At 46.4% G+C, this 18,054-nt stretch overlaps 1 protein-coding gene and 1 long non-coding RNA gene across 4 annotated transcripts; one reads left to right on the top strand and one right to left on the bottom strand.

Moving 5' to 3' along the window:
• Positions 1-292: 292 nt before the first annotated feature.
• Positions 293-3,189, bottom strand: LOC133475395 (uncharacterized). The gene is made up of 2 exons (XR_009787805.1): positions 2,750-3,189; positions 293-1,005 (listed from the first exon to the last, which is right to left on the bottom strand). It is a non-coding gene; the product is annotated as an uncharacterized LOC133475395 (long non-coding RNA).
• slc2a11b (solute carrier family 2 member 11b) lies at positions 1,722-17,648 on the top strand. 3 transcript variants are annotated; one of them, XM_061768166.1, is made up of 13 exons: positions 1,725-2,081; positions 8,376-8,565; positions 8,816-8,914; positions 9,029-9,189; positions 10,352-10,476; positions 10,569-10,698; positions 11,612-11,760; positions 11,977-12,170; positions 12,350-12,460; positions 13,164-13,265; positions 13,370-13,445; positions 13,532-13,659; positions 17,273-17,648. In XM_061768166.1, the coding sequence occupies exons 2-13, from the start codon at positions 8,482-8,484 to the stop codon at positions 17,465-17,467; spliced, it is 1,554 nt and encodes a 517-aa protein (XP_061624150.1). In that variant the 5' UTR covers positions 1,725-2,081; positions 8,376-8,481; the 3' UTR covers positions 17,468-17,648. The 3 variants fall into 3 exon arrangements, with proteins under 3 accessions (XP_061624151.1, XP_061624149.1, XP_061624150.1); XM_061768165.1 differs by lacking the exon at positions 8,376-8,565 and having other exon boundaries at positions 1,724-2,081; XM_061768167.1 differs by lacking the exons at positions 8,376-8,565; positions 12,350-12,460 and having other exon boundaries at positions 1,722-2,081.
• Positions 17,649-18,054: the final 406 nt, after the last annotated feature.

Below are 18,054 nucleotides of genomic sequence, written 5' to 3'. Positions count from 1 at the left end.
TCAATAAAGGTTAAATAAATCAATATGATTTATTATATTATAATGCCTGTTTTTGGAATGTGGGAAGAAGCCAGAATAACCGCAGAAAATCCCAGAGAACATCCAATCCAAACTCCACGCAGAAAGACCAGAGCTGTGATTCCAACTCCGAACTCCGAACTCCTGACTCCGAAAGACATGCTAACCCCTATTCCACGTTTGTGTGTTGAATCAATTGTCTCATTTTTGTGAACTTGCCTTTATTATTATTGACATCATCGTCATCTCTGTGGGGGGAAAAAAAGTGTCAATACAATTTTTGAAACAGCTTTATTTACTGTATTTGCATGCCAAATTCTGGTTTGGCGTTATTGTTTTAAACATAACAAAGAAAAGACGAGCAATGTCTTGAAATTATTTATCCAAACACTGTCCTTGTAGAAGAAAACACAGTAATACGGGAAGCACAACACAAACACACACATTCCATTGAGCTCTCGTTAAAGGTCTTGTGATTCTCAGCGGTTCTTTGATTACAAATCATTTATTGTTGATTGTGGGCTGTCTATTAATGACACGGCTTTCTTGAAGCTTTTTTCATCCACATGAGTTATTCTGTCTGGTCTGCTGACGAGCCCCAAGGTCTCTTCGTTTGCAGACAAAATCATCAGACCAGTTCTAATAAAATGACGAACGTAAACGTCTTCAATTCTATGCGTAATAATTCTTTTAGTTTGGATTTGAATTGGAAGTGGTTCAACTTCCATAGTTACAAAATGACATATCTGACTCGATTACAATTGCGCGCGGAATTGCATGCTTATCAAACTGGTGGTCTGCGTACTGAACATGTCGAAGTCTTTGTGGTCTTGTTTCCTTTTTGATTTCGTTGAGTAGCTGGTTAGCATAAGTGATGTCATCATTGTCCCTTTCTGTCTCAGACCTTCTAACCTTGTGCTGAAATCGGCGAGTCTTCAGTCTTCTCCAAGTGCCAATCCTGTCTCACATTGTGATATGTAGCAACACCTGGAAAAAACCCATGCAAGATGCCAACTCTACACAAATATGACACATTTCAAGTTGCTCTAGTCCGCGTGCATCGTGTACGTTTAAGGAAAGCTAATAATATGTATACACATGCATGCTGTCTAAAGCAATGTTTCCTCGGTGTTCGAACTTCTGGTAACATTTCAGCCTCGCTTCTCGAATGATCGCGTACACTGATTGTTCGTGCGTTTTGCCGAACGAAATCGTCGAAGATTTCAACTTGTTTCATCAGTTCATATACACAAGTTCATTTCATGGTTCCCTTGTTGAGCTCAAAGTTGAAAAATGTGGCGAAATGAATGTAACCTCCCAAAGGATTATGGGGATTATGGGGAAACTCGACTGCCTTGCAGAATTTGATAGTTTAGGATTGTTTGCATTTAGTTTCTTCATCGGTTGACCGACTGCCCTCTTGTTTTGCCAGCTATTATGTTATTATTTACTTATTGTCAATATTTCTGCTCCATTGTCTGTTCTTTTATCCTATTTTGTTTCATTATCATTGTCTTTTTTTTCCATCAATTCTCCTAAATTCTTGAAGCACATCTTGTATTACTTAGTTTGTTTTGGGAAAGAATATGCAGTTTTCCATGGATCTTCCTTGCGCTTTGCTCCACCCAGGTTTTCTTCTTTTGTTTTGTAATAGGCAGCAGATTGATTTTTTTTATTTTTTTTTTTCACAAGCTTCTCTCTAGACATAAAGCAATTGAATCGACATGCAAATATGTTTTTCTTTCCGAATAATCTGCAGCAAAGATGTTTAATGTCAGGAATAGATGACTACATCTCTCCTTCTATGAACAGTTTTGGAAAAAAAATCTCCTTTTGCAGTGTTCCTTTTCTGGGTCAGAAATCACAAGCCTCAGCCCCAACATTGCAGCTTGAGGGGTTACCGAACCACTCCCCCCCGTCTCCGTGGGGCTGGGATCATATGCTTTCAGCATTCCATTATGCAAGTTTTTCGTCCGATCGACGCTTCATTTGAACATAATAGCTGTTTTGGTACTTTGACCATGGAGCTCAGTGAAGAACCACCTGCTGTATCAAAGAAAAAGGTAAGTCAAAATTCCAGATGTAGTTGCTGAATGATATTGAATTTGATATATTTTAGACGTGGGTTGCTATTCATTTTTTTTCTCAAGTTAAGGAATTTTAATGAACTTTACTGAAAGGTATTGATTTTCTTGATCAGACACTTGTCCTTCCTGTGATCAACCGAACATAGCAATGAATCCAAAAATATTCATCCTCCTTTCATTTGGCAGTCGTGAGTGAGTCATCGGGAATTCCAAACGAGATCCGGTGCTGTTGTGTTGCTCTGGGAACAAAAACGTAAGCGACAGCGCACGAGTCTGCAAAGAAAGCTCTACCTTTAAAAGTTGCGTGATAATAGAACATAATAACTACATTATGTGTATTCATTTTGTTATTCAATGACTAATCAATTTAACTCGCGTCTGCAAAACGTTTTCGTATTTTTAAGCAATTGAAAGGAATTTGATAGGATGCAATGAAATCCTTTTTTTGGGGCCGGGCGGCATATAGTGTATACCCGAAGCCACTTTGTTGTCTCTCTTCTTCAGTTAAGTCAACTATTGTGTAGAGGGTAACCAAACAGTTTGGGCCATTTCTGTGTCAAGCCAGCTTCTTATATTAATAGCTATAATAGTGAAACTCTGTCTTAAGGAGATGATTTGAAGACGTGACGTTCAAAATAAGTTACCTAATTAGGTAGGTAGTTGGTAGGTCGTTATCCATCCATCCATTTTCTACCGCTTATCCAAGGTCGGGTCGCGGGGGCAGTAGCTTTAGCAGGGACGCCCAGACTTCCCTCTCCCCAGCCGCTTCCTCCAGCTCTTCCGGGGGGATCCCGAGGCGTTCCCAGGGCAGCCGAAGGATGTAGTCTCTCCAGCGTGTCCTGGGTCGTCCCCGGGGTCTCCTCCTGGCGGGACATGCCCGCGTCCGAATCAGATGCCCCAGCCACCTCATCTGGCTCCTCTCGTACTCGGAGGAGGAGCGGCTCTACTCTGAGATCCTCCCAGATGACCGAGCTGGAGATCACAGCTTGATGAAGCCAACAGAACCACATCATCTGCAAAAAGCAGAGATGCAATACTGAGGCCACCAAACCGGACCCCCTCTACGCCTCGGCTGCGCCTTGAAATTCTGTCCTTGAAAGTTTGTTCATAACTTTTCGGGGACAAAGGGCAGCCTTGGCGGAGTCCGACCCTCACCGGACTTACTGCCGGATATGCGGACCGAACTCTGACTCAGGTCGTGCAGGAACCGAACAGCCCGTATCAGGGGGTTTGATACCCCATACTCCCTAAGCACCCCCACGGGACCCCCCGAGGGACACGGTCAAACGCTTTCTCCACAAGAAGTCCACAAAAAACATGTAGACTGGTTGGGCGAACTCCCATGCACCCTCGAGGACCCTGCCGAGGGTGTATAGCTGGTCCACTGTTCCACAGCCACGACGAAAACCACACTGCTCCTCCTGAATCTGAGATTCGACATCCCGACGGACCCTCCTCTCCAGCACTCCTGAATAGACCTTACCAGGGAGGCTGAGGAGTGTGATCCCCCTGTAGTTGGAACACACCCTCCGGTCCCCCTTCTTAAAAAGGGGGACCACCACCCCAAGAGGCACTGTCCCCGATGTCCACGCGATGTTGCAGAGGCGTGTCAACCAGGACAGCCTCACAACGTCCAGAGCCTTTAGAAACTCAGAGCGAATCTCATCCACCCCCGGGGCCTTCCCATCGAGGAGCTTTTTCACCACCTCGGTGACCTCAACCCCAGAGATAGGAGAGCCCGCCTCAGAGACCCCAGACTCTGCTTCCTCATGGGAAGGCGTGTCGGTGGAGTTGAGGAGGTCTTCGACGTACTCTCCCCACCGATTCACAACGTCCCGAGTCGAGGTCAGCAGCGGCCCCATCCCCACTATAAACAGTGTTGATGGTGCACTGCTTCCCCCTCCTGAGACGTCGGGTGGTGGACCAGAATTTCCTCAAAGCCATCCGGAAGTCTTTCTCCACGGCCTCACCGAACTCCTCCCATGCCCGAGTTTTTGCTTCAGCGACCACCAAAGCTGCATTCCGCTTGGCCAGCCGGTACCCATCAGCTGCCTCAGGAGTCCCACCGGCCAAAAAGGCCCGATAGGACTCCTTCTTCAGCTTGACGGCATCCCTGACCGTTTGTGTCCACCACCCTCACCACCCTCACGATACGTTTTGGGCCTGCCACGTCGGACCGGCATCTTCCGCCACCATCGGAGCCAACTCACCACTAGGTGGTGATCAGTTGACAGCTCCGCCCCTCTCTTCACCCGAGTGTCCAAGACATGCGACCACAAAGTCGATCATCGAACTGCGACCTAGGCTGCCAAGTGCACATGTGGACACCCTTATGCTTGAAGATGGTGTTCGTTATGGACAATCCGTGATGAGCACAGAAGTCCAATAACAGAACACCGCTCGGGTTCTGATTGGGGGGTGACGTTCCTCCCAAATGAAGCCCCTCCAGGTCTAACTGTCATTGCCCACGTGAGCATTGAAGTCCCCCGGCAGAACGATGGAGTCCCCGGCGGAAGCGCTCTCCAGCACCCAGCCCAAGGACTCCAAAAAGGGTGCTGTTCGGTGCATAGGCACATACAACAGTCAGGACCCGTCCCCCCACCCAAAGGCGGAGGGAGGCTACCCTCTCATCCAGCGGGGTGAACCCCAACGTACAGGCGCCAAGCCGGTATACCCGCACCCGCTGGGCGCCTCTCACCGTGGGCAACTCCCGCTATCACTCACCCATTCAAATTCTAGCACATATTGGAGCATCTCATGATGGCACACAGCATGTTTCATCCAAATCTGTTGTCACATCGAATAAGAAAAGCCCTTCAAAATCTGTGTGCATGACTGTCATTAAATACAAAATATGAGTGACATAATCATATCAGCTCCCGCTGGGGACTCCATTGTTCTGTTCGGGGACTTCAATGCTCACGTGGGCAATGACAGTGAGACCTGGAAGGGTGCGATTGGGAGGAACGGCCCCCCCGATCAGAACCCAAGCGGTGTTCTGTTATTGGACTTCTGTGCTCGTCATGGATTGTCCATAACGAACACCATGTTCAAGCATAAGGGTGTCCACACGTGCACTTGGCACCAGGACACCCTAGGTCGCAGTTCGATGATCGACTTTGTGGTCGTGTCATCGGACTTGCGGCCGCATGTCTTGGACACTCGGGTGAAGAGAGGGGCGGAGCTGTCAACTGATCACCACCTGGTGGTGAGTTGGCTCCGATGGTGGGGGAAGATGCCGGTCCGACGTGGCAGGCCCAAACGTATTGTGAGGGTCTGCTGGGAACGTCTGGCAGAATCCCCTGTCAGAAGGAGTTTCAACTCCCACCTCCGACAGAACTTTGCTCATGTTCCGGGGGAGGCGGGGGACATCGAGTCCGAGTGGACCATGTTCCGCGCCTCCATTGCTGAGGCGGCCGACCGGAGCTGTGGCCGTAAGGTGGTCGGTGCCTGTCGTGGCGGCAATCCCCGAACCCGTTGGTGGACACCAACGGTGAGGGATGCCGTCAAGCTGAAGAAGGAGTCCTATCGGGCCTTTTTGGCCTGTGGGACTCCTGAGGCAGCTGATGGGTACCGGCTGGCCAAGCGGAATGCAGCTCTGGTGGTCGCTGAAGCAAAAACCCGGGCATGGGAGGAGTTCGGTGAGGCCATGGAGAAAGACTTCCGGACGGCTTCGAGGAAATTCTGGTCCACCATCCGACGTCTCAGGAGAGGAAAGCAGTGCACCACCAACACTGTGTATAGTGGGGATGGGGCGCTGCTGACCTCGACTCGGGACGTTGTGAGTCGGTGGGGAGAATACTTCGAAGACCTCCTCAATTCCACCGACACGCCTTCCCATGGGGAAGCAGAGTGTGGGTTCTCTGAGGCGGGCTCTCCTATCTCTGGGTTTGAGGTCAGCGAGGTAGTTAAAAAGCTCCTCGGTGGCAGGGCCCCGGGGGTGGATGAGATTCGCCCGCAGTTCCTAAAGGCTCTGGATGTTGTGGGGCTGTCCTGGTTGACACGCCTCTGCAACATCGCGTGGACATCGGGGACAGTGCCTCTGGATTGGCAGACTGGGGTGGTGGTCCCCCTTTTTAAGAAGGGGGACCGGAGGGTGTGTTCTAACTACAGGGGGATCACACTGCTCAGCCTCCCTGGTAAGGTCTATTCAGGGGTGCTGGAGAGGAGGGTCCGTCGGGAAGTCGAATCTCAGATTCAGGAGGAGCAGTGTGGTTTTCGTGCTGGCCGTGGAACAGTGGACCAGCTCTACACCCTCGGCAGGGTCCTCGAGGGTGCATGGGAGTTCGCCCAACCAGTCTACATGTGTTTTGTGGACTTGGAGAAGGCGTTCGACCGTGTCCCTCGGGGAGTCCTGTGGAGAGTGCTTCGGGAGTATGGGGTACCGAACCCCCTGATACGGGCTGTTCGGTCCCTATACGACCGGAGTCAGAGTTTGGTCCGCATATCCGGCAGTAAGTCGAACTCGTTCCCGGTGAGGGTTGGACTCCGCCAAGGCTGCCCTTTGTCGCCGATTCTGTTCATAACTTTTATGGACAGAATTTCTAGGCGCAGCCGAGGCGTAGAGGGGGTCCGGTTTGGTGGCCTCAGTATTGCATCTCTGCTTTTTGCAGATGATGTGGTTCTGTTGGCTTCATCAAGCCGTGACCTCCAACTCTCATTGGAGCAGTTCGCAGCCGAGTGTGAAGCGGCTGGGATGAGAATCAGCACCTCCAAATCTGAGACCATGGTCCTCAGTCGGGAAAGGGTGGCATGCCATCTCCAGGTCGGGGATGAGATCCTGCCCCAAGTGGAGGAATTCAAGTATCTTGGGGTCTTGTTCACGAGTGAGGGAAGAATGGAACGGGAGATCGACAGGCGGATCGGTGCAGCGTCTGCAGTGATGCGGACTTTGTATCGGTCCGTTGTGGTAAAGAAAGAGCTAAGCCGAAAGGCGAAGCTCTCAATTTACCGGTCGATCTTCGTTCCTACCCTCACCTATGGTCATGAGCTGCGGGTCGTGACCGAAAGAACAAGATCCCGGATACAAGCGGCCGAAATGAGTTTCCTCCGCAGGGTGTCCGGGCTCTCCCTTAGAGATAGGGTGAGAAGCTCGGTCATCCGGGAGGATCTCAGAGTAGAGCCGCTACTCCTCCGCATTGAGAGGAGCCAGATGAGGTGGCTGGGGCATCTGATTCGGATGCCTCCCAGACGCCTCCCTGGTGAGGTGTTCCGGGCATGTCCCACCGGGAGGAGACCCCGGGGACGACCTAGGACGCGCTGGAGAGACTACATCCTTCGGCTGGCCTGGGAACGCCTCGGGATTCCCCCGGAAGAGCTGGATGAAGTGGCTGGGGAGAGGGTAGTCTGGGCGTCCCTGCTGAAGCTACTGCCCCCGCGACCCGACCCGGATAAGCGGTAGAGAATGGATGGATGGATGGATAATCATATCATGCAACCAATTCACATTTTACACGCACTCAACCAATCCGAGATGTCACACATAAATCTAATCCAATTCTGGTGTAGCGTTTCGGAAGAACAGCCTTTTGAAATTTGTACGTGTGACCGTCACAAACTACAAATTGAGAGTGACGAAGATAATCACGTTGTCACCACTCAGGTCATTCCACTTTTGCCTGATAGAATTTCAGAATAAAAGCTTTTAAACACATATGTTACTGTCATTCAGTTCACATTTTATTGTCAAATACAATGAATGACTGAGGACTTCTATTGTGGATTTGAATGTAATATTTGAACAACACTTCCTGGATGTCATTCTGGGATGACTAGCATCTGTCAGAAGTGGAATGTCAATTTGCAGTCAGCAAGGGTCGCAAATGGGAGATTTCAAGGGCCTCCCAACTGAAGGAAACGTCTCGTATGCCATCGTGGAATGGTCTCGTAACTACTGTATATCTGGTTTTGAATTTCACTTTGAAACGAGAGGAAATGACACTCGTATGCAGATTCCCCCAGGCTTGTATTCTGAAATGGTACATTAGAGCTGGACGAGACCTCCCGGATGGTATCCTGGGATGGTCTAGTCCGCCAAAGCTGAAATATGTTGAGTGAAAATAGGCTGAGGAGGGAGGGGCAGTCAAACGTGCACGTGGTCACTTTTTGGCTCGACGAAGTGCTGGCGCTAATCTTTCCGAGGAAATCCGCCTGCGCTGTATCCAAATTTCACGGCCTCATGCGAGACATCTTCATCAAGTGGGAAGATATGTCGATTGTTCACACGCTGCAGTTGCATTATACGCACAAGAACACTTTGTATTGTTGCAGGATAAAAGCAGCCCCTTGTTAGATTCAAAGTCTACATGAGGAGAACGCTCGGTGCACGCGCAACAGACACTTCGGATACTGCCGGCGCACAGCAGCGTGCGCAAAAATGGCCAAACAAAATTGGGAAAATAACTCTGAATACACCCCTTTGTTAATTAAAGAGGCCGAAGACAAAAAGGGGGCTTTGAAGGTACGTGAAGTATTTTTGTTAAGCTGTGTGAGCGTGAGTTTATGCTTACTCTGAGAAGAAAAATGTATGCTATGCCAATCTTATAACGAGAATAACGAGGGGGGGATAGTTCATATGACAAAAAATCCCATTCATTTTGTAGCCTACTAAGTTTTGTTTGTTTGTTTCATTTCATTGTAGGCCGACTCCTTAAGAAGCAGTTTGGTCAAATATTCTCTTTTTTGTGTGCATTTCTGCCTTTCTCTGACAGCTCCCAAACAAAACGCTTCTTCTGGCTACGTTTGCTGCTTGTATAGGAGGGACCTTCCAATATGGATATAACGTCTCTGTCATCAATGCGCCCACCAAGGTAATGCATGTCCATTTTCAAATGTTGATTAGATTTATTATCCTGCCACACTGATCATGGAAGGATGGTATATTTTTTTTTTGTAATCTTTTGTGCCATGTCTTATGTTTGTAGTATGTGCAAGATTTTATCAACCGAACATGGACGGAGCGTTACCAAAGCGACATTGCAGCCGATGTTCTCACTTTAATGTGGTCCACTATTGTGTCTGTATTTACCCTCGGAGGACTAATTGGAGTTTCAGTTGGAGGAACGCTGTCTATAAAGCTGGGAAGGTATGTTTTTGTTTTGCTTTTGTTTTTGTTTTTTTTTACATTTATTCATCTACGTGTACCCGCAAGTTGATCCTTCGGTACAATCCATCCAATTCAAGAGCTCGATAAATAATTCCACCTTTATCAGGTCAATAATGTTAACTTTTGATTTTTGGATATTATTTCCATTATTAGATGAACAGCATATTAGAACCACCTTCACTTCTACACAACTGGAGAGTACAAACACAATAAATGGCATTTGTATTTTTCAATGAATAGCTTTCTGACAGTGTCAATCAAATGATTTTCATCTTTGGAAAGGCAGAATCTCATGAGATTGCGATTTTAAAGCAAATATAATCGTTGTTGACAAACAATTTTCATCAGTTACTGATTTCAAAACAAGTTATCCATCCATTCGTAATACACCGGGGAACACAATTTTTGTTGAGTTAAGTCTGACAGCTGTTTTTAACTCATTTTTGGGTGCAGAATCCAAAACTGATCTCAGTTTTTCTCTATCAGGTCAAGTTTTGGAACAAAGTGGAACAAAGGAAATATATACCAATGTAAATGAAACACTAAGATGGAATAGTTACAAGCTTTGAAAACTCATAAAACAGCATAAAACGAAATAGAATTTACAATGGTATGCCCGTGGTTACAAGGTTAAGAGAAAAGCCAGCACAAATCCTCTTAATTCCTACTATGCTAGCTTTCTGTTTGCAGATATTACTAGTACTGACCTACTGGGAGCTGCACAAACCTTTTCACCGTCTCAATTGTGACTGCACAAACAAGTTGCCACGTAGCTGTAGAGGAGTCCAATCGTAATCAGTTGGCAAGTCTTATTACAGCTAATCCGTGGAATTTTGCTTATCTGGAGGCTAAGCTGTGGGGGAAAAAACTTGACGTGCTCGAAAGAAAGTGACTGCAATTTTGGAATCAGCATGCCATTTTTGTTTTAATCAGCATAAATGTCAACACGTTTTTTTGGAAACAAATTGTTCCCCAATGTTGTGTATACAGTACATTTGTATATGGTTTCACAGTCACAATGGCCCTCTGAGGGAAACCACAACTATGATGTGGCCCGCCATCGGAATTAGTTTATCACCCCTTTTAGGCTAATGATGTTGTGTGAACATGTAATACAGGTCATATGTCTATGTTGCTGCAGGAAAGGGACATTGTTAGTCAATAATATTATTGCCATAGTGGCTGCCCTGGTGATGGGTTTGAGTTACCCGACGGGAATTTTTGAACTCATCATCCTCGGACGTCTTCTCATTGGATTAAATTCTGGTAAATTGTACTCACTTCTAGTTCAAATGAAAACACATGATTTTTATATGAAAAGGTTATCAGTGACTTCAATCCATGTGTCATTTTCATAGGTATTGGTCTTTGTGTTCAACCTTTGTACTTGTTGGAAATTGCTCCAACATCCATCCGCGGCCTCATGGGAATGGGAACCTCCGTTTTTGTGACTGGTGGGATCTTCACTGGACAAGTGATGGGCCTCAAGTACAAATATTTAATTTGTTTTGTTGTTGTTTTTTGACTGGAAGATATTGAATATGTTTAGTAGTCTTTTAAATACCACATGGGAATGCAGGGGTGCCTTGAGATAAGAGTTTTCTTGAGATATTTTCTTCCACGCTTGGATCTCAAAACGCTAGGCTCTCAAATCATCTCTCCACATTAAAATGAATGGAAATGCCCTCAGTCTTTCCAGCCTCCCCAAAAACTACATTAACATCTTTAATGGGTTTTTTAATAGGACAAAATAGGGCTCTGTAAAATTGTACTTTACAAAGAAAAACCTAATGATGTCATTAAATAGAATACAAACATTATTTGCTTCAATTCAATGGACATTGTTCTGAAAATATAATACAGTAATGCATACTGTATATACATGGAGACAGTCTCGGCCGCGCTGATATTAGTCGTTTTCCCCGCAGTGTATGCCTGTGAGGATTGTTATTGTCATCTTTCTACATCTGTTGGTCCACCGTCGCTTTTCAAAACATCTAACCCTAACCGTCATGCTTAAGGGGTTATAATGCCACAACACTGACGCTATTCATGAGCCCGCCTGCGGTGTTTCCTTTTATCTGTTCGCATCAAATAAATACACAAAACGTGTATTGGATCGTTTTCTTTGTTTTATGATTAGTTTGGCAGCAAACCTCAACCGGGAGTATCAATAGACAGCTTTTTTTTTTTTTTTTTTTTTTTTTTTGACGCTATCTGGGAAACTGCTACTTGTTGTGAAGTCAGTGAGTTGAGTTCACTGCCACCACACAGCACTCGTATCTCAAATATTGGCTCGCAAAACATGGGCCGACTGATGGCTCGTATCTCAAGGCACCACTGTACGTGTGAAGTAGTGGTGCAAGAAGGATGTGGCTCCAACATCTGTGTGGTTGAACAGAGAGCTGCTGGGTAAAGAAAAGTACTGGCCCATTCTGCTCGCCACCACATGCATCCCAGCGTTCATGCAGCTCCTGATCCTACCGTGGTTCCCGGAGAGTCCACGCTTCTTGCTCATCGACAGAGGAGATTATGGGGGATGCAAAAAAGGTGAACAAGACACTACACATGCTTCAGCGTGGTTCTCTCTTTGCCCTTAAGAGTTCGTATCAAGTGCACATTCCTGTGGGTGAAAACATTAAATGTAGGCTGTCTTAAGAATCATCGGAGGCAGAGAGATGTCGTTTGTGATCACCTGATTCGATGCAGTGAACCTTATGTTTAAAAACCTTCACCACATGCTGTGCATCATCTGCTTGCATGCAGCCCTCAGGCAGCTCCACGGTGCAGCTGATTGTGAGAGTGAAATGGAGGACATGGAGAAGGAGAAGTACAGCCAAGACCAGGATGGATTCAAGGCCAAGAAGCCATGGGAGCTGCTTGCAGACCGCAGCATTCGTTGGCAGCTTCTCACCATCGTGCTTATTAATTCTGCTCAGCAGCTGAATGGAATCAACGCAGTACGTAATGTACTGCCTCTTTCGCAACACGGGACCTATTGTGCATTGCTCCAAATGCCGACTTCATACTGAAAAATGACAATGCGGATCCCATAAACAGCCTTCGTTTGGCTAATATATTCCTAAATTAAGGTCCATTTGAGATTTGCATTTGTTATCCTCATCTGTTTTTGCCGCAGATTTACTTCTACGCAGATTACGTATTTGCACAAGCAGGAATTCCCAGTGAGAGAATACCATATGCAACAGTTGGCACTGGTGCCTGTGAATGCATCACTGCTTTGACCTGTGTAAGTCTTTTCTTCTCCCAAGTGGCGAACACATCTGCCTCGCAGTTCTGAGGTCGGGGGTTTGAATCCGGCCGGCGAAGCTGCCGTTGCCATGGCAACACGTGATCACCCGCTTTAGCGCCACTTTTTATATTATTGATGGACCAGACAAGGACACCACTCGTGGTTGAAGCACTAACAGAGTAAATGTTGCCACAAAACACTACTAACTGTGACAAGGCAGTGTTCATTTAAGACATGACCCATTCAATCATTCATTCATTCATCCCATCCGGTATATTCATTGGCCCGGCTCGCCTGAATGAAACAGTAGAATGCAAAGGCTTCTGGTTTTTCTGACGCATATCTCTTGAAAATGATTAGCTACAGCAGGTCACAAGGCATCATGGCTGGACTCAGTCTAATATTCAGCTTCATCGCAGTTAGTGCTGTGAAACTGTGCAACAGGCATTTTAAAGTCCTATTTGAACATTCTTAACTTAAAAACATTGCTAACTTGAAAAAGTAAGCTTCTTATCATTTTGGCAATGAACCCAATTTTCATGATGGTTCAATTCTTGGGGCTTGGAATTTGTTTTGCTTTTGTGGGGGTATAACTGCATGTACAATGGAACAACATGGACAAAACGTTGCATGAAAGGTCAGTGACAGACTGCGAGGAAATGTGTCATGTCAGGCTTGTCATGCGCTGCGTGTCTCGCAGGGTTTGCTCATCGAGCGTCTGGGACGGAAAGTGCTCATTACCGGTGGCTACATGCTCATGAGTTGCTGCTGCATTTTATTCACTCTGACCATGACCTTTCAGGTATTGAACCGCACGTATAGTCATTGCAAATGAATCAGATTGTATTTGTGTCATGCACTTTCCTGACTGTATGTGACCTCCCTGTCTTCTCTTATTCCTCTCAGGAGGTCAGTCCGGTTTTTCCCTACCTCAGCATGGCATGTGTGTTTGCCTTTATTCTGAGTTTTGGATTAGGGCCAGGTAACAATTTGCATTTGTGTCAGTTCAGTCCTTGCCCACATAATCTGACATTGGTGTCTTTTTTTCTTCTTCTTCTTTTTCAAAAGGTGGTGTGACTAATATCTTGACAATGGAACTGTTCACGCAAAACGCACGTCCTGCAGCCTACATGATTGGTGGCTCCATAAACTGGATCAGTTTATTCTTTATTAGCATGATTTTCCCTTTTATTGTGGTAAGTAGCCAACATGATGTCGAACTGAATAAAGGGTGCACAGTGGAACCTCGAAGGGCAAACAAAATCTCGGACGCTGGTCACCTCCCGATCTGCTCAGATTTCGATTATTCCACCAAACAATCGTTGACAGAAAGAATCTGTTTTAGAGTCAAACGATGGCCATCATTAATAAAAATGAATCCATTGTTTTCAATTTTAATGGAATCTTTTCCAGGGCCAATTCTTGTTTCGGTGTCACAAGGAATTTGTCTCCGGTAGTCGGAGCCGCTCGAGTACGACAACAGACGGTCAATTGACAGAGAACACTTTGGAGACAGAAAGACATTGGCAAAAAAAAAAAACTGTCACTGAGCAATAAAGGCTTGCTGGTTATCTGGTAATGCCGGTACAATTATTATTTTTTTGGACAATTGTGCAAAAAGATGCAGAGTCCTCCAGCACTTAGAGCAGTTGGAATGACTAATATTGCAATAGTCCGGTGCAATGACCATTGTGCAAAGGGCGCCGAGACTTCAAGCGAGTACTACGATAGTCTGGGACAATGTTGATTGTGCAAATGTTGCACATACTCCTCAGTCAGTGTGCAAATGGAGCAGATGCTACTCTGGCGTGAGTGGTCTGGCCAGTATTGGTCAACAACAACAGATATGCAAATAGTGAAGCGTGGCGAGACTACCACAGTGAGTGCACGAGTAATGTAGAATTGGCCCCACAGAAATGTGACAACAAACTCAAGACGAAAAAATTGGCAGCATGTTGCAATGGAATTGTAAGTCAGCTGTTTAAGAAGTTGATTGCAAGAGGGAAGAAGCTGTTGGAATGTCTGCTAGTTCTAGTTTGCATTGATCGGTAGCGCCGACCTGGGGGAAGGAGCTGGAAGAGCTTTTGCACGCTCTTGTCTTAGTTCTGGCAGCGTGCAAGTCCTCAATGGGTAGGGGGGTACCGACAATCCTTTCAGCAGTTTTGATTGTTCGTTGCAGTCGGAGTTTGTCCTTTTTTGTAGCAGCACCAAACCAGACTGTGATGGAAGAACACAGGACCGATTCGATGACCGCTGTGTAGAACTGCCTCGGCAGCTCCTGTGGCAGACCGTGCTTTCTCATAAGCCGCAGGAAGTACATCCTCTGCTGGGCCTTTTTGAGGACGGAGTGGATGTTGGTCGCCCACTTCAGGTCCAATTACAGAGAGACTGTAAATCCCAGGAACTTGAAGGTCTCGACAGTTGACACAAGGCAGCTGGACAGCGTGAGGGGCAGCTGTGGCGAAGGATGCCTCCTGAAGTCCTCGCTCATTTCTACAGTCTTGAGCGTGTTCAGCTCCAGGTTGTGTCGGCCGCACCGCAGCTCCGGCCGCTGCGCTTCCTGTCGATATATGCAGACTCGTCACCGTCCTTGATGAGGCTGATGACAGTGGTCTCATCTGTAAAATTCAGGAGTTTGACAGCCGGTTGTGCTGAGGTGCAGTCGTTCGTGTAGAGAGAGAAGAGTAGCGGAGAGACGACACAACCTTGATGCTGCGTGTGGCCGAGGTGGCATCCACCAGCCTCACCTGCTGTGTCCTGCCCGTCAGGAAGCTGTAAATCCAATGGCAGATGGCAGGTGAGACGTTGAGCTGGAGAAGCTTGGATGAGAGGAGTTCAGGGATGATGGTGTTGAACGCTGAGCTGAAGTCCACAAACAGGATCCCTGCTCTGTCGAGGTGTTCTAGGATGAAGCGCAGTCCCATGTTGACTGCATCATCCGCAGACCTGTTCGCTCGGTAGACAAACTGCAGGGGGTCCAGCAGGGGACCTGTGACGCTCTTGAGGTGGTCCAGCACGAGGCGTTCAAAGGACTTCATAACCACAGATGTCAAGGCCTGTAGTCATTTAGACCCGAGATTGTAGGTTTCTTGGGGACTGGAATGATGGTGGAGCGTTTGAAACAGGATGGTACTTCGCACAGTTCCAGAGATCTATTGAAGATCTGTATGAAGACCGCAGCGAGCTGGTCCACGCAGACTTTGAGGCAGGATGGGGACACATGGTACAGGCCTGCCGCTTTGTTCATCTTTTGTTGTTTGAAGATGCGTCTCACATCCTGTTCGTGGATGGTTAACGCAGGGGTCAGAGGTGTGATTGAGGTCGGTGGTGCGGCCGGGCGGGCGGGTGTGGGGTGTGAAAGTGTCCTTTTCAAATCTGCAGTAGAAAGTATTCAAGTCGTTGGCTAGTGTGCTATTGTTCTCAGCTCGGGGGGATCGTCGCTTGTAGTTGGTCAGCGATCGGAATGCATGCCAGACTGATTTAGAGTCGTTAGCGCTAAACTGTTTTTCCAACTTTGCTGCATAGTTCCTCTTTGCACTGTTAATTTCTTTAGTCAGCTGGTTTCTAGCTCGATTATACACGGCCCTGTCCCCGCTCTGATATGCGTCCTCCTTAGCTTGGCGAAGCTGCTTAAGTTCGGCAGTGAACCACGGCTTGTTGCTGAATGTGCGAAATGACTTTGTTGGTCCACATACCTCTTCACAGAAACTGATATAGGATGCGACAGTGTCCGTATATTCATCCAGGCTGCCGGCTGAATTTTCAAAGACACTCTAGTCTGTGCCGTCGAAACAGCTTTGAAGTTCCATCTTGGCTTCATTGGTCCACTTTTTCACTGTTTTCACCATAGGCTTCACGCTTTTAAGTTCTTGCCTGTACGTCGGTATGAAGTGAATTAAGCAGTGATCAGACGAGCCCAGGGCTGCACGAGGTTTGGCACGGTATGCGTTGAACTAATATAATTTGTCATGAAAATGCTCTCCTGTGAGAGTGCTGAGTGGGCAATAACCGAGTGGATATATTTTTCTCTAAATTATGAGCACATGGTGGACCTTCACTTAGCAACACGATTAAGTTAGAAAGCTGACTGTGCACTGTTTAACAAAAATATTTCGAATTTCTAAAAGTTTGGGTTTTTTTAAGTTGATAATCATGGTTAGCACATCTGCCTCACAGTTCTGAGGACCGGGGTTCAAATCCCGGCCCCGCCTGTGTGGAGTTTGCATGTTCTCCCCGTGCCTGCGTGGGTTTTCTCCGGGCACTCCGCTTTCCTCCCACATCCCAAAAACATGCATGCTAGGTTGATTGAAGTCTCTAAATTGCCCGTAGGTGTGAATGTGAGTGCAAATGGTTGTTTGTTGATATGTGCCCTGTGATTGGCTGGCGACCAGTTCAGCGTGTACCCCGCCTCTCACCCGAAGATAGCTGGGATAGGCTCCAGCACGCCCGCGACCCGCGTGAGGGGAAGCGGAACGGAAGAATGAATGAATGAATGAATGAATGAATGATAATCATGGACTCAAATCGAACTGTTGAAGGTTGCTGCGACTCTGACTGGAGTACGCATTGAAGAAACGGTGCCAGGCAGTAATGCATACACACGTTATCCTGCTTTCGAAATGTCAAAGATTGAGAGCCTTATCGTTCACTAAAGATCTCAGTCAAATTTGGAACTTTACCGCCACAGGGATCATTTTAGAGCGATGCAGCTGTGCTCTTATTATTTTGGGGGGAGCTAAATTACTCGTGATGTAACATTTGAGAATGAGTCAAACTTGTGTGGACAGTACTTGTATTGTGTTTTCACAGATCGGACTGAAGCAGTACTGTTTCCTGGTTTTTATGTCCATCTGCACCTTGGTGGCACTTTACATATTCTTTATCATTCCTGAAACCAAGAACAAAACCTTTCTGCAAATCCAGAATGAGTTTAAGACAGGGAAAGAAAAGAAGGGCCAAACCACTGATGGCTCCGGTGTGACACTGTTGGCAACCTCAATGTAAAATGTACTGTATAGCTCATTGCTCTCAAGTGAAGAACTTTTTATTATTATTATTTGTTACAATGCTGCCTTGTTTGAATTGTAACATAAAATTCAACGTTTTGTTACTTAAATATATTCTTGTTTGCTGCCGTTTTAAAAAGCTGACTGAGATTTGCCAATAAAGTTCTCAAAACTGGCAAGAGATGTTTGAATTTTTGAGAGTGGCGAATTTAGGAAAAGAAAGCAAAGTATGCTTTCGCATGCATCTACAATTTATATGAAGGAAACAGGCAAAACAAAAATTCAAACACACTGTACACATGACACATCATATAAGACACATACATTTTAAAATTGGCATTCCCCAGATAAGAATCCCAAAACAAAATGAACATGTGTGTGTAAGTTTTCATTCTAAATTGGAGATTTACAATAGAGACAACCAGGGGCCCTGTAAGGGGGGTCAACGTATTGACGATTTCAAGGGCCCATGACAGAAAATCCTGTAATCTGTAATATTTGTTGCATTCAATTTGAGTTTTTTTAATTGATTCTTTAAAATGTCTTTATTCATGTTTTTTTCGTTTATCTCATTTAATAATTGGT

The sequence above is a fragment of the Phyllopteryx taeniolatus genome, chromosome 3 (genome assembly GCF_024500385.1).
Source record: "Phyllopteryx taeniolatus isolate TA_2022b chromosome 3, UOR_Ptae_1.2, whole genome shotgun sequence".
Lineage (NCBI taxonomy): Eukaryota > Metazoa > Chordata > Actinopteri > Syngnathiformes > Syngnathidae > Phyllopteryx > Phyllopteryx taeniolatus.
The sequence above is the reverse complement of the archived record's forward strand: the minus strand, read 5'-3'. Positions and strand labels throughout refer to the sequence as shown.

Bases quoted from the DNA above. Each gene is read 5' to 3' on its own strand.
- slc2a11b (XM_061768165.1), top strand. From the start codon at position 1,977: ATGCAAGTTTTTCGTCCGATCGACGCTTCATTTGAACATAATAGCTGT. The intron at 10,699-11,611 runs GTACAAATATTT...GTGGTTGAACAG, and splicing joins GGACAAGTGATGGGCCTCAA to AGAGCTGCTGGGTAAAGAAA. The intron at 13,660-17,272 runs GTAAGTAGCCAA...GTGTTTTCACAG, and splicing joins TGATTTTCCCTTTTATTGTG to ATCGGACTGAAGCAGTACTG.